General features: G+C 47.1%; 1 protein-coding gene across 1 annotated transcript in view; it reads left to right on the top strand.

The window, feature by feature from the left end:
* The window catches only part of LOC135560078 (armadillo-like helical domain-containing protein 3), an 86671-nt gene that overhangs the window by 36878 nt on the left and 34793 nt on the right, over nucleotides 1–15000 (top strand). Inside the window, exon 22 of the mRNA XM_065001160.1 lies at nucleotides 14636–14718. Within this exon, the coding sequence (XP_064857232.1) occupies nucleotides 14636–14718 (83 nt within the window). The remainder of the gene's footprint in view (nucleotides 1–14635; nucleotides 14719–15000) is intronic.

Here is a 15000-nt window from a genome sequence, read left to right as displayed (position 1 = left end):
GTGTGTTGTCTGTTCAGACCCTCAGTAACAGTGTGTTGTCTGTTCAGACCCTCAGTAACAGTGTGTTGTCTGTTCAGACCCTCAGTAACAGTGTGTTGTCTGTTCAGACCCTCAGTAACAGTGTGTTGTCTGTTCAGACCCTCAGTAACAGTGTGTTGTCTGTTCAGACCCTCAGTAACAGTGTGTTGTCTGTTCAGACCCTCAGTAACAGTGTGTTGTCTGTTCAGACCCTCAGTAACAGTGTGTTGTCTGTTCAGACCCTCAGTAACAGTGTGTTGTCTGTTCAGACCCTCAGTAACAGTGTGTTGTCTGTTCAGACCCTCAGTAACAGTGTGTTGTCTGTTCAGACCCTCAGTAACAGTGTGTTGTCTGTTCAGACCCTCAGTAACAGTGTCTTGTCTGTTCAGACCCTCAGTAACAGTGTGTCTGTTCAGACCCTCAGTAACAGTGTGTTGTCTGTTCAGACCCTCAGTAACAGTGTGTTGTCTGTTCAGACCCTCAGTAACAGTGTCTTGTCTGTTCAGACCCTCAGTAACAGTGTGTTGTCTGTTCAGACCCTCAGTAACAGTGTGTTGTCTGTTCAGACCCTCAGTAACAGTGTGTTGTCTGTTCAGACCCTCAGTAACAGTGTGTTGTCTGTTCAGACCCTCAGTAACAGTGTGTTGTCTGTTCAGACCCTCAGTAACAGTGTGTTGTCTGTTCAGACCCTCAGTAACAGTGTGTTGTCTGTTCAGACCCTCAGTAACAGTGTGTTGTCTGTTCAGACCCTCAGTAACAGTGTCTTGTCTGTTCAGACCCTCAGTAACAGTGTGTTGTCTGTTCAGACCCTCAGTAACAGTGTCTTGTCTGTTCAGACCCTCAGTAACAGTGTCTTGTCTGTTCAGACCCTCAGTAACAGTGTCTTGTCTGTTCAGACCCTCAGTAACAGTGTCTTGTCTGTTCAGACCCTCAGTAACAGTGTGTTGTCTGTTCAGACCCTCAGTAACAGTGTGTTGTCTGTTCAGACCCTCAGTAACAGTGTGTTGTCTGTTCAGACCCTCAGTAACAGTGTCTTGTCTGTTCAGACCCTCAGTAACAGTGTGTCTGTTCAGACCCTCAGTAACAGTGTCTTGTCTGTTCAGACCCTCAGTAACAGTGTCTTGTCTGTTCAGACCCTCAGTAACAGTGTCGTCTGTTCAGACCCTCAGTAACAGTGTGTTGTCTGTTCAGACCCTCAGTAACAGTGTCTTGTCTGTTCAGACCCTCAGTAACAGTGTGTTGTCTGTTCAGACCCTCAGTAACAGTGTCGTCTGTTCAGACCCTCAGTAACAGTGCGTTGTCTGTTCAGACCCTCAGTAACAGTGCGTTGTCTGTTCAGACCCTCAGTAACAGTGCGTTGTCTGTTCAGACCCTCAGTAACAGTGCGTTGTCTGTTCAGACCCTCAGTAACAGTGCGTTGTCTGTTCAGACCCTCAGTAACAGTGCGTTGTCTGTTCAGACCCTCAGTAACAGTGCGTTGTCTGTTCAGACCCTCAGTAACAGTGCGTTGTCTGTTCAGACCCTCAGTAACAGTGCGTTGTCTGTTCAGACCCTCAGTAACAGTGCGTTGTCTGTTCAGACCCTCAGTAACAGTGTTGTCTGTTCAGACCCTCAGTAACAGTGTGTTGTCTGTTCAGACCTTCAGTAACAGTGTGTCGTCTGTTCAGACCCTCAGTAACAGTAACAGTGTGTTGTCTGTTCAGACCCTCAGTAACAGTGTGTCTGTTCAGACCCTCAGTAACAGTGTCTTGTCTGTTCAGACCCTCAGTAACAGTGTGTCTGTTCAGACCCTCAGTAACAGTGTGTCTGTTCAGACCCTCAGTAACAGTGTGTCTGTTCAGACCCTCAGTAACAGTGTGTCTGTTCAGACCCTCAGTAACAGTGTGTCTGTTCAGACCCTCAGTAACAGTGTGGGTGTTCAGACCCTCAGTAACAGTGTGTCTGTTCAGACCCTCAGTAACAGTGTGTTGTCTGTTCAGACCCTCAGTAACAGTGTGTCTGTTCAGACCCTCAGTAACAGTGTGTCTGTTCAGACCCTCAGTAACAGTGTGTTGTCTGTTCAGACCCTCAGTAACAGTGTGTTGTCTGTTCAGACCCTCAGTAACAGTGTGTCTGTTCAGACCCTCAGTAACAGTGTGTTGTCTGTTCAGACCCTCAGTAACAGTGTGTTGTCTGTTCAGACCCTCAGTAACAGTGTGTTGTCTGTTCAGACCCTCAGTAACAGTGTGTCTGTTCAGACCCTCAGTAACAGTGTTGTCAGTAACAGTGTGTCTGTTCAGACCCTCAGTAACAGTGTGTCTGTTCAGACCCTCAGTAACAGTGGCGTCTGTTCAGACCCTCAGTAACAGTGTGTTGTCTGTTCAGACCCTCAGTAACAGTGTGTTGTCTGTTCAGACCCTCAGTAACAGTGTGTTGTCTGTTCAGACCCTCAGTAACAGTGTCGTGTCTGTTCAGACCCTCAGTAACAGTGTGTTGTCTGTTCAGACCCTCAGTAACAGTGTCTTGTCTGTTCAGACCCTCAGTAACAGTGTCGTCTGTTCAGACCCTCAGTAACAGTGTGTTGTCTGTTCAGACCCTCAGTAACAGTGTCTTGTCTGTTCAGACCCTCAGTAACAGTGTCTTGTCTGTTCAGACCCTCAGTAACAGTGCGTTGTCTGTTCAGACCCTCAGTAACAGTGTGTTGTCTGTTCAGACCCTCAGTAACAGTGTGTCTGTTCAGACCCTCAGTTGTCTGTTCAGACCCTCAGTAACAGTGTGTTGTCTGTTCAGACCCTCAGTAACAGTGTGTTGTCTGTTCAGACCCTCAGTAACAGTGTCTTGTCTGTTCAGACCCTCAGTAACAGTGTGTTGTCTGTTCAGACCCTCAGTAACAGTGTGTTGTCTGTTCAGACCCTCAGTAACAGTGTGTTGTCTGTTCAGACCCTCAGTAACAGTGTGTTGTCTGTTCAGACCCTCAGTAACAGTGTGTCGTCTGTTCAGACCCTCAGTAACAGTAACAGTGTGTTGTCTGTTCAGACCCTCAGTAACAGTGTGTCTGTTCAGACCCTCAGTAACAGTGTCTTGTCTGTTCAGACCCTCAGTAACAGTGTGTTGTCTGTTCAGACCCTCAGTAACAGTGTGTCTGTTCAGACCCTCAGTAACAGTGTGGGTGTTCAGACCCTCAGTAACAGTGTGTCTGTTCAGACCCTCAGTAACAGTGTGTCTGTTCAGACCCTCAGTAACAGTGTGTCTGTTCAGACCCTCAGTAACAGTGTGTCTGTTCAGACCCTCAGTAACAGTGTGTCTGTTCAGACCCTCAGTAACAGTGTGTTGTCTGTTCAGACCCTCAGTAACAGTGTGTTGTCTGTTCAGACCCTCAGTAACAGTGTCTTGTCTGTTCAGACCCTCAGTAACAGTGTCGTCTGTTCAGACCCTCAGTAACAGTGTGTTGTCTGTTCAGACCCTCAGTAACAGTGTGTTGTCTGTTCAGACCCTCAGTAACAGTGTCTTGTCTGTTCAGACCCTCAGTAACAGTGTCTTGTCTGTTCAGACCCTCAGTAACAGTGTGTTGTCTGTTCAGACCTTCAGTAACAGTGTAACAGTGTGTCTGTTCAGACCCTCAGTAACAGTGTGTTGTCTGTTCAGACCCTCAGTAACAGTGTGTTGTCTGTTCAGACCCTCAGTAACAGTGTGTCTGTTCAGACCCTCAGTAACAGTGTCTTGTCTGTTCAGACCCTCAGTAACAGTGTGTCTGTTCAGACCCTCAGTAACAGTGTGTCTGTTCAGACCCTCAGTAACAGTGTGTTGTCTGTTCAGACCCTCAGTAACAGTGTGTTGTCTGTTCAGACCCTCAGTAACAGTGTGGGTATTCAGACCCTCAGTAACAGTGTGTTGTCTGTTTAGACCCTCAGTAACAGTGTCTTGTCTGTTCAGACCCTCAGTAACAGTGTCGTCTGTTCAGACCCTCAGTAACAGTGTGTTGTCTGTTCAGACCCTCAGTAACAGTGTGTTGTCTGTTCAGACCCTCAGTAACAGTGTGTTGTCTGTTCAGACCCTCAGTAACAGTGTGTTGTCTGTTCAGACCCTCAGTAACAGTGTCTTGTCTGTTCAGACCCTCAGTAACAGTGTGTTGTCTGTTCAGACCCTCAGTAACAGTGTGTTGTCTGTTCAGACCCTCAGTAACAGTGTGTTGTCTGTTCAGACCCTCAGTAACAGTGTGTTGTCTGTTCAGACCCTCAGTAACAGTGTGTTGTCTGTTCAGACCCTCAGTAACAGTGTGTTGTCTGTTCAGACCCTCAGTAACAGTGTGTTGTCTGTTCAGACCCTCAGTAACAGTGTGTTGTCTGTTCAGACCCTCAGTAACAGTGTGTTGTCTGTTCAGACCCTCAGTAACAGTGTCTTGTCTGTTCAGACCCTCAGTAACAGTGTCTTGTCTGTTCAGACCCTCAGTAACAGTGTCTTGTCTGTTCAGACCCTCAGTAACAGTGTCTTGTCTGTTCAGACCCTCAGTAACAGTGTGTCTGTTCAGACCTTCAGTAACAGTGTGTTGTCTGTTCAGACCCTCAGTAACAGTGTGTTGTCTGTTCAGACCCTCAGTAACAGTGTGTTGTCTGTTCAGACCCTCAGTAACAGTGTGTTGTCTGTTCAGACCCTCAGTAACAGTGTGTTGTCTGTTCAGACCCTCAGTAACAGTGTGTTGTCTGTTCAGACCCTCAGTAACAGTGTCTTGTCTGTTCAGACCCTCAGTAACAGTGTCTTGTCTGTTTAGACCTGTCTGTTCAGTACCCTCAGTAACAGTGTCTTGTCTGTTCAGACCCTCAGTAACAGTGTCTTGTCTGTTCAGACCCTCAGTAACAGTGTGTCTGTTCAGACCTTCAGTAACAGTGTGTTGTCTGTTCAGACCCTCAGTAACAGTGTTGTCTGTTCAGACCCTCAGTAACAGTGTCTTGTCTGTTCAGACCCTCAGTAACAGTGTCTTGTCTGTTCAGACCCTCAGTAACAGTGCGTTGTCTGTTCAGACCCTCAGTAACAGTGTCTTGTCTGTTCAGACCCTCAGTAACAGTGTTGTCTGTTCAGACCCTCAGTAACAGTGTGTTGTCTGTTCAGACCCTCAGTAACAGTGTGTTGTCTGTTCAGACCCTCAGTAACAGTGTGTTGTCTGTTCAGACCCTCAGTAACAGTGTGTTGTCTGTTCAGACCCTCAGTAACAGTGTCTTGTCTGTTCAGACCCTCAGTAACAGTGTCTTGTCTGTTCAGACCCTCAGTAACAGTAACAGTGCGTTGTCTGTTCAGACCCTCAGTAACAGTGCGTTGTCTGTTCAGACCCTCAGTAACAGTGTGTTGTCTGTTCAGACCCTCAGTAACAGTGTGTTGTCTGTTCAGACCCTCAGTAACAGTGTGTTGTCTGTTCAGACCTTCAGTAACAGTGTGTCGTCTGTTCAGACCCTCAGTAACAGTGTGTCTGTTCAGACCCTCAGTAACAGTGTTGTCTGTTCAGACCCTCAGTAACAGTGTCTTGTCTGTTCAGACCCTCAGTAACAGTGTGTTGTCTGTTCAGACCCTCAGTAACAGTGTGTCTGTTCAGACCCTCAGTAACAGTGTGTCTGTTCAGACCCTCAGTAACAGTGTGTCTGTTCAGACCCTCAGTAACAGTGTGTCTGTTCAGACCCTCAGTAACAGTGTGTCTGTTCAGACCCTCAGTAACAGTGTGTTGTCTGTTCAGACCCTCAGTAACAGTGTGTTGTCTGTTCAGACCCTCAGTAACAGTGTGTTGTCTGTTCAGACCCTCAGTAACAGTGTGTTGTCTGTTCAGACCCTCAGTAACAGTGTCTTGTCTGTTCAGACCCTCAGTAACAGTGTGTTGTCTGTTCAGACCCTCAGTAACAGTGTGTTGTCTGTTCAGACCCTCAGTAACAGTGTGTTGTCTGTTCAGACCCTCAGTAACATTGTGTTGTCTTTTCAGACCCTCAGTAACAGTGTCTTGTCTGTTCAGACCCTCAGTAACAGTGTCTTGTCTGTTCAGACCCTCAGTAACAGTGTCTTGTCTGTTCAGACCCTCAGTAACAGTGTCGTCTGTTCAGACCCTCAGTAACAGTGTGTTGTCTGTTCAGACCCTCAGTAACAGTGTGTTGTCTGTTCAGACCCTCAGTAACAGTGCGTTGTCTGTTCAGACCCTCAGTAACAGTGTCGTTGTCTGTTCAGACCCTCAGTAACAGTGTGTCTGTTCAGACCCTCAGTAACAGTGTCTTGTCTGTTCAGACCCTCAGTAACAGTGTCGTCTGTTCAGACCCTCAGTAACAGTGTGTTGTCTGTTCAGACCCTCAGTAACAGTGTCTTGTCTGTTCAGACCCTCAGTAACAGTGTGTTGTCTGTTCAGACCCTCAGTAACAGTGTGTTGTCTGTTCAAATCAAATCAAATCAAATCAAATTTTATTTGTCACATACACATGGTTAGCAGATGTTAATGCGAGTGTAGACCCTCAGTAAAGTGCTTGTGCTTCTGTTCAGACCCTGCAGTGATAACCAACAAGTAATCTAACTAACAATTCTAAAACTACTGTCTTATACACAGTGTAACAGGGATAAAGAATATGTACAGACCCTATAACAGTGAGTGATGGTACAGAGCAGCATACAGTAGATGGTATCGTGTCAGTATATACCCTATGAGATGAGTATGTAGACAAAGTAAACAAAGTGGCATAGTTAAAGTGGCTGTGATACATGTATTCAGTAAGGATGCAGTCGATGATGTAGACCCTACAGTATATACGTATGCATATGAGATGAATAATGTAGGGTAAGTAACATTAGACCCTAAGGTAGCATTGTTTAAAGTGGCTAGTGATATATTTACATAATTTCCCATCAGACCCATTATTAAAGTGGCTGGAGTTGGGTCTGTTCAGATGACAGTGTGTTGGCAGCAGCCCTCAGTAACAGTGGCTGTTTAACAGTCTGATAGCCTTGAGATAGAAGCTGTTTTCAGTCCCTCAGTCCCAGCTTTGATGCACCTGTACAGACCTCGCCTTCTGGATGATAGCGGGGTGAACAGGCAGTGGTTCAGTGGTTGATGTCTTGTGATCTTTAGTAACCTTCCTGTAACATCGGGTGGTGTAGGTGTCCTGGAGGGCAGGTAGTTTGCCCCGGTGATGCGTTGTGCAGACCTCACTACCCTCTGGAGAGCCTTACGGTTGAGACCCTCAGTTGCCGTACCAGGCGGTGATACAGCCCGTAACAGTGTTGATGTCTCGTCTGTGCATCTGTAAAGTTCGTGAGTGCTTTTGGTGACAAGCCGAATTTCTTCAGCCTCCTGAGGTTGAAGAGTGCGCTGCTGCGCCTTCTTCACGAACAGCTGTCAGTGTGAGTGGACCAATTCAGTTTGTCTGTGATGTGTATGCTGTTAAAACTTGCTAGACCTCTCCACTACTGTTCCATCGTGTGGATAGGGGGTGTTCCCTCTGCTGTTTCCTGAAGTCCACAATCATCTCCTTAGTTTTGTTGACCCTGAGTGTGAGGTTATTTTCAGACACCACACTAACAGTGGTTGTCTGTCAGACTCCTCCCTGTAGGCCGTCTCGTCGTTGTTGGAATCAAGCCTACCACTGTTGTGTCTGTCCATAAACTTGATGATTGAGTTGGACCTGCGTGTCTTGCTGTTCACCCAGTAACGTGGGTGAACAGGGAGTACAGGAGAGGGTCAGAAGACCCTTGTAACAGTGTCCCGTGTTGAGACCCTCAGTAACAGTGATGTTGTTGTCTGCCTACCCTCACCACCTGGGGGTTCAGACCCGTCAGGAAGTCCAGTAGTTGCACAGGGGTTCAGGGTGTCGAGACCCAGGGTCTCGAGTGTGTTGTCTGTTCAGACCCTGGAGGGTACTATGGTGTTGAATGCCAGAGCTGTGTCGTCTGAACAGCATTCTCACAGTAGGTATTCCTCTTGTCCAGTGGGTTAGGGCAGTGTGCAGTGTGTTGAGACCCTCAGTAACAGTCTGTGGACCTATTTGGGCGGTAAGCAAATTGGAGTGGGTCTAGGGTGTCAGACCCTAGTAACAGGTGATATGGTCCTTGACTAGTCTCTCAAAGCACTTCATGATGACGGACCCTGAGTGCTACGGGGTTCGGTGTCGTTTAGCTCAGTTACCTTGCTTTCTTGGGAACAGGAACAATGGTCTGTTCAGACCCTCTTGTAACAGTGTGGGTCAGCAGACTGGTAACAGTGATTGTTGAATATGTTCAAACACCCAGCCAGCTGGTCTGTCTGTTCATGCTCTGAGTAACGGCTGGGGATGCCGTTCTGGGCCTGCAGCCTTGCGTCTGGTTAACACGTTTAAATGTCTTACTCACCTCGGCTGCAGTGAAGGAGTGTGTGTTGTCTGTTCAGACCGTAACATGTTTTCGTTGCAGACCCTGTCAGTAACAGTGTATTGTCTGTTCAGACCCTCAAAACAGTGTTTAGTCTGCCTGGGAGCAAGACATCCTGGTCCGTGACTGGGCTGGGTTTCTTCTTGTCAGTAACGTGATTGACTGTTCAGACCCTGCCACATGCCTCTTGTCTGTCTGAGCCATTGAATTGAGATTCCACTTTGTCCCTGTACTGACGCTAGCTTGTTTAATAGCCTTGCGGAGGAATAGCTGCAGTTGTTTCTGTTCGGACATGTTACAGACACCTTGTCTGTTAAGACCCTGGTAACAGCTTTCAGTTTCAGAATGCTCATCAATCCACGGTTTCTGGTTTGGGAATGTTTTTATCGTTGTATGTTCAGACATCTTAGACCCCTGCGACGTAACAGTTCTAATGAACTCGTTTCAGACCCTCAGTAATCAGCGTATTCGTCTGTTTTCAGACTGACAGCCTCAAACAGTGTGTTGTCTGTTCCAGACCCGTGATGGAAGCAGTCTTGGAGTGTGGAGTCAGACTTGGTCTGACCAGTGTTCTGTTCAGACCCTCAGCGTGTGGAGCCTCTTGTTTAAGTTTCTGCCTGTAGACAGGGATCAAAAAATGGAGTCGTGGTCAGCTTTTCCGAAACAGGGGGCTGGGCAGGGCCTTATAACAGTGTGCGTCAGTAACAGTGTCGGACCCTAGAGTAACAATGATCCAAGGTTTTACCACCCCCTGGTTGTCTGTTCAATCGATATGCTGATAAAACCCTAGGGAGTCTTGTTTTCAGATTAGCTTTGTTAAAATCCCCAGCTACAATGAATGCAGCCTCCGGATAAATGGTTTCCAGTTTGCAAAGAGTTAAATAAAGTTCTGTTCAGAGCCATCGATGTGTCTGCTTGTCTGTTCAGATATATACGTGCTGTGATTATAATCGAAGAGAATTCTCTTGGAAGATAATGCGGTCTACATTTGATTGTGAGAATTCTAAATCAGGTGAACAGAAGGATTTGAGTTCCTGTATGTTTCCTTCATCACACCATGTCTCTGTTCAGACCCTCAGTAAGGCATCGTCTGTTCAGCCCCCGCCCCTCAGTAACAGTGCGTTGTCTGTTCAGACCCTCAGTAACAGTGTCGTTGTCTGTTCAGACCCTCAGTAACAGTGCGTTGTCTGTTCAGACCCTCAGTAACAGTGCGTTGTCTGTTCAGACCCTCAGTAACAGTGCGTTGTCTGTTCAGACCCTCAGTAACAGTGTGTTGTCTGTTCAGACCCTCAGTAACAGTGCGTTGTCTGTTCAGACCCTCAGTAACAGTGTGTTGTCTGTTCAGACCCTCAGTAACAGTGTGTCTGTTCAGACCCTCAGTAACAGTGTGTTGTCTGTTCAGACCCTCAGTAACAGTGTGTTGTCTGTTCAGACCCTCAGTAACAGTGTGTTGTCTGTTCAGACCCTCAGTAACAGTGTCTTGTCTGTTCAGACCCTCAGTAACAGTGTGTTGTCTGTTCAGACCCTCAGTAACAGTGCGTTGTCTGTTCAGACCCTCAGTAACAGTGTCTTGTCTGTTCAGACCCTCAGTAACGGTGTCTTGTCTGTTCAGACCCTCAGTAACAGTGTGTTGTCTGTTCAGACCCTCAGTAACAGTGTGTTGTCTGTTCAGACCCTCAGTAACAGTGTCGTCTGTTCAGACCCTCAGAACAGTGTCTTGTCTGTTCAGACCCTCAGTAACAGTGTGTTGTCTGTTCAGACCCTCAGTAACAGTAACAGACCCTCAGTAACAGTGTGTTGTCTGTTCAGACCCTCAGTAACAGTGTGTTGTCTGTTCAGACCCTCAGTAACAGTGTGTTGTCTGTTCAGACCCTCAGTAACTGTTCAGACCTCGGTGTCTTGTGTGTTGTCTGTTCAGACCCTCAGTAACAGTGTGTTGTCTGTTCAGACCCTCAGTAACAGTGTCTTGTCTGTTCAGACCCTCAGTAACAGTGTCTTGTCTGTTCAGACCCTCAGTAACAGTGTGTTGTCTGTTCAGACCCTCAGTAACAGTGTGTTGTCTGTTCAGACCCTCAGTAACAGTGTGTTGTCTGTTCAGACCCTCAGTAACAGTGTGTTGTCTGTTCAGACCCTCAGTAACAGTGTGTCCTGTTCAGACAGTAACAGTGTGTTGTCTGTTCAGACCCTCAGTAACAGTGTCTTGTCTGTTCAGACCCTCAGTAACAGTGTGTCTGTTCAGACCCTCAGTAACAGTGTGTTGTCTGTTCAGACCCTCAGTAACAGTGTGTTGTCTGTTCAGACCCTCAGTAACAGTGTGTTGTCTGTTCAGACCCTCAGTAACAGTGTGTTGTCTGTTCAGACCCTCAGTAACAGTGTCTTGTCTGTTCAGACCCTCAGTAACAGTGTGTGTCTGTTCAGACCCTCAGTAACAGTGTGTTGTCTGTTCAGACCCTCAGTAACAGTGTGTTGTCTGTTCAGACCCTCAGTAACAGTGTGTTGTCTGTTCAGACCCTCAGTAACAGTGTCTTGTCTGTTCAGACCCTCAGTAACAGTGTGTTGTCTGTTCAGACCCTCAGTAACAGTAAGTGTTGTCTGTTCAGACCCTCAGTAACAGTGTCTTGTCTGTTCAGACCCTCAGTAACAGTGTGTTGTCTGTCTGTTCAGACCCTCAGTAACAGTGTGTTGTCTGTTCAGACCCTCAGTAACAGTGTGACCCTGTGTCTGTTCAGACCCTCAGTAACAGTGTGTTGTCTGTTCAGACCCTCAGTAACAGTGTCTTGTCTGTTCAGACCCTCAGTAACAGTGTGTTGTCTGTTCAGACCCTCAGTAACAGTGTGTTGTCTGTTCAGTAACAGTGACCCTCAGTAACAGTGTTGTCTGTTCAGACCCTCAGTAACAGTGTCTTGTCTGTTCAGACCCTCAGTAACAGTGTGTTGTCTGTTCAGACCCTCAGTAACAGTGTTCTGTTCAGACCCTCAGTAACAGTGTGTTGTCTGTTCAGACCCTCAGTAACAGTGTCTTGTCTGTTCAGACCCTCAGTAACAGTGTCTTGTCTGTTCAGACCCTCAGTAACAGTGTCTTGTCTGTTCAGACCCTCAGTAACAGTGTTCTGTTCAGACCCTCAGTAACAGTGTGTTGTCTGTTCAGACCCTCAGTAACAGTGTGTTGTCTGTTCAGACCCTCAGTAACAGTGTGTCGTCTGTTCAGACCCTCAGTAACAGTAACAGTGTGTTGTCTGTTCAGACCCTCAGTAACAGTGTGTCTGTTCAGACCCTCAGTAACAGTGTCTTGTCTGTTCAGACCCTCAGTAACAGTGTTGTCTGTTCAGACCCTCAGTAACAGTGTGTTGTCTGTTCAGACCCTCAGTAACAGTGTGTTGTCTGTTCAGACCCTCAGTAACAGTGTCTGTCTGTTCAGACCCTCAGTAACAGTGTGTTGTCTGTTCAGACCCTCAGTAACAGTGTGTTGTCTGTTCAGACCCTCAGTAACAGTGTCTTGTCTGTTCAGACCCTCAGTAACAGTGTCGTCTGTTCAGACCCTCAGTAACAGTGTGTCGTCTGTTCAGACCCTCAGTAACAGTGTGTTGTCTGTTCAGACCCTCAGTAACAGTGTGTTGTCTGTTCAGACCCTCAGTAACAGTGTTGTCTGTTCAGACCCTCAGTAACAGTGTGTTGTCTGTTCAGACCCTCAGTAACAGTGTGTCTGTTCAGACCCTCAGTAACAGTGTCTTGTCTGTTCAGACCCTCAGTAACAGTGTTGTCTGTTCAGACCCTCAGTAACAGTGTGTTGTCTGTTCAGACCCTCAGTAACAGTGTCTTGTCTGTTCAGACCCTCAGTAACAGTGTGTTGTCTGTTCAGACCCTCAGTAACAGTGTGTTGTCTGTTCAGACCCTCAGTAACAGTGTGTTGTCTGTTCAGACCTTCAGTAACAGTCTGTTCAGACCCTCAGTAACAGTGTGTTGTCTGTTCAGACCCTCAGTGAACAGACCCTCAGTAACAGTGTGTCTGTCTGTTCAGACCCTCAGTAACAGTGTGTCGTCTGTTCAGACCTTCAGTAACAGTGTGTCGTCTGTTCAGACCCTCAGTAACAGTAACAGTGTGTTGTCTGTTCAGACCCTCAGTAACAGTGTCTTGTCTGTTCAGACTCTCAGTAACAGTGTGTCGTCTGTTCAGACCCTCTGTAACAGTGTGTCTGTTCAGACCCTCAGTAACAGTGTTGTCTGTTCAGACCCTCAGTAACAGTGTGTTGTCTGTTCAGACCCTCAGTAACAGTGTGTTGTCTGTTCAGACCCTCAGTAACAGTGTCGTTGTCTGTTCAGACCCTCAGTAACAGTGTGTTGTCTGTTCAGACCCTCAGTAACAGTGTGTTGTCTGTTCAGACCCTCAGTAACAGTGTGTTGTCTGTTCAGACCCTCAGTAACAGTGTGTCTGTTCAGACCCTCAGTAACAGTGTGTGTTGTCTGTTCAGACCCTCAGTAACAGTAACAGTGTCTGTCTGTTCAGACCCTCAGTAACAGTGTCTCTTTCAGACCCTCAGTAACAGTGTCTTGTCTGTTCAGACCCTCAGTAACAGTGTGTCTGTTCAGACCCTCAGTAACAGTGTGTCTGTTCAGACCCTCAGTAACAGTGTGTTGTCTGTTCAGACCCTCAGTAACAGTGTGGGTATTCAGACCCTCAGTAACAGTGTGTTGTCTGTTTAGACCCTCAGTAACAGTGTCTTGTCTGTTCAGACCCTCAGTAACAGTGTCGTCTGTTCAGACCCTCAGTAACAGTGTGTTGTCTGTTCAGACCCTCAGTAACAGTGTGTTGTCTGTTCAGACCCTCAGTAACAGTGTGTTGTCTGTTCAGACCCTCAGTAACAGTGTCTTGTCTGTTCAGACCCTCAGTAACAGTGTCTTGTCTGTTCAGACCCTCAGTAACAGTGTGTTGTCTGTTCAGACCCTCAGTAACAGTGTGTCGTCTGTTCAGACCCTCAGTAACGGTGTCTTGTCTGTTCAGACCCTCAGTAACGGTGTCGTCTGTTCAGACCCTCAGTAACAGTGTGTTGTCTGTTCAGACCCTCAGTAACAGTGTCTTGTCTGTTCAGACCCTCAGTAACAGTGTCGTCTGTTCAGACCCTCAGTAACAGTGTGTTGTCTGTTCAGACCCTCAGTAACAGTGTCTTGTCTGTTCAGACCCTCAGTAACAGTGTGTTGTCTGTTCAGACCCTCAGTAACAGTGCGTTGTCTGTTCAGACCCTCAGTAACAGTGTGTTGTCTGTTCAGACCCTCAGTAACAGTGTGTTGTCTGTTCAGACCCTCAGTAACAGTGTGTTGTCTGTTCAGACCCTCAGTAACAGTGTGTTGTCTGTTCAGACCCTCAGTAACAGTGTGTTGTCTGTTCAGACCCTCAGTAACAGTGTGTTGTCTGTTCAGACCCTCAGTAACAGTGTGTTGTCTGTTCAGACCCTCAGTAACAGTGTGTTGTCTGTTCAGACCCTCAGTAACAGTGTGTCGTCTGTTCAGACCCTCAGTAACAGTAACAGTGTGTTGTCTGTTCAGACCCTCAGTAACAGTGTCTTGTCTGTTCAGACCCTCAGTAACAGTGTCTTGTCTGTTCAGACCCTCAGTAACAGTGTGTCTTCTGTTCAGACCCTCAGTAACAGTGTGTCTGTTCAGACCCTCAGTAACAGTGTGTCTGTTCAGACCCTCAGTAACAGTGTGTCTGTTCAGACCCTCAGTAACAGTGTGTCTGTTCAGACCCTCAGTAACAGTGTGTTGTCTGTTCAGACCCTCAGTAACAGTGTGTTGTCTGTTCAGACCCTCAGTAACAGTGTCTTGTCTGTTCAGACCCTCAGTAACAGTGTGTTGTCTGTTCAGACCCTCAGTAACAGTGTGTTGTCTGTTCAGACCCTCAGTAACAGTGTGTTGTCTGTTCAGACCCTCAGTAACAGTGTGTTGTCTGTTCAGACTCTCAGTAACAGTGCGTTGTCTGTTCAGACCCTCAGTAACAGTGTGTTGTCTGTTCAGACCCTCAGTAACAGTGTGTTGTCTGTTCAGACCCTCAGTAACAGTGTGTTGTCTGTTCAGACCCTCAGTAACAGTGTGGGTGTTCCTCTCTCTTCCCTTCCACCTCCTCTGTCTTTCTATTGTCTCACATACTAATGAGTCTAGCAGAGGGTCTGAACAGTTACAATGTTCCTCCTGTCTGTTTGTCCTTCCATTCAGAGACAAGCTGTGGTTGTGTTGTATTATAATAATAATGTGTGTTTCTTTTCCTTCTCTTTTTCCACCAGCTCTGATCAACCTGTTGAAATTCCTGCTGTCCAATGAGACCGTTCTGTTGGCCAAGCACAACATCTTTCACCTGGCTCTACTGGTGAGAACACACATACATCCACTAATATCTACCCCTAGACCTAACCCATAGCTCCTAGCCCCTAACCCATAGCTCCTAACCCCTAGCTCTTAACCCATAGCTCCTAACCCCTAGACACTAAACCATAGCTCCTAACCCCTAGCTCTTAACCCATAGCTCCTAACCCCTAGCTCCTAACCCATAGATCCTAACCCCTAGACCCTAACCCATAGATCCTAACCCCTAGACCCTAACCCATAGCTCCTAAGCCCTAGACCCTAACCCATAGCTCCAAACCCCTAG

Source organism: Oncorhynchus nerka, linkage group LG15, assembly GCF_034236695.1.
Source record: "Oncorhynchus nerka isolate Pitt River linkage group LG15, Oner_Uvic_2.0, whole genome shotgun sequence".
NCBI lineage: Eukaryota > Metazoa > Chordata > Actinopteri > Salmoniformes > Salmonidae > Oncorhynchus > Oncorhynchus nerka.
Note: the sequence above shows the minus strand (reverse complement) of the source record. Positions and strands in the feature narration are given on the sequence as shown.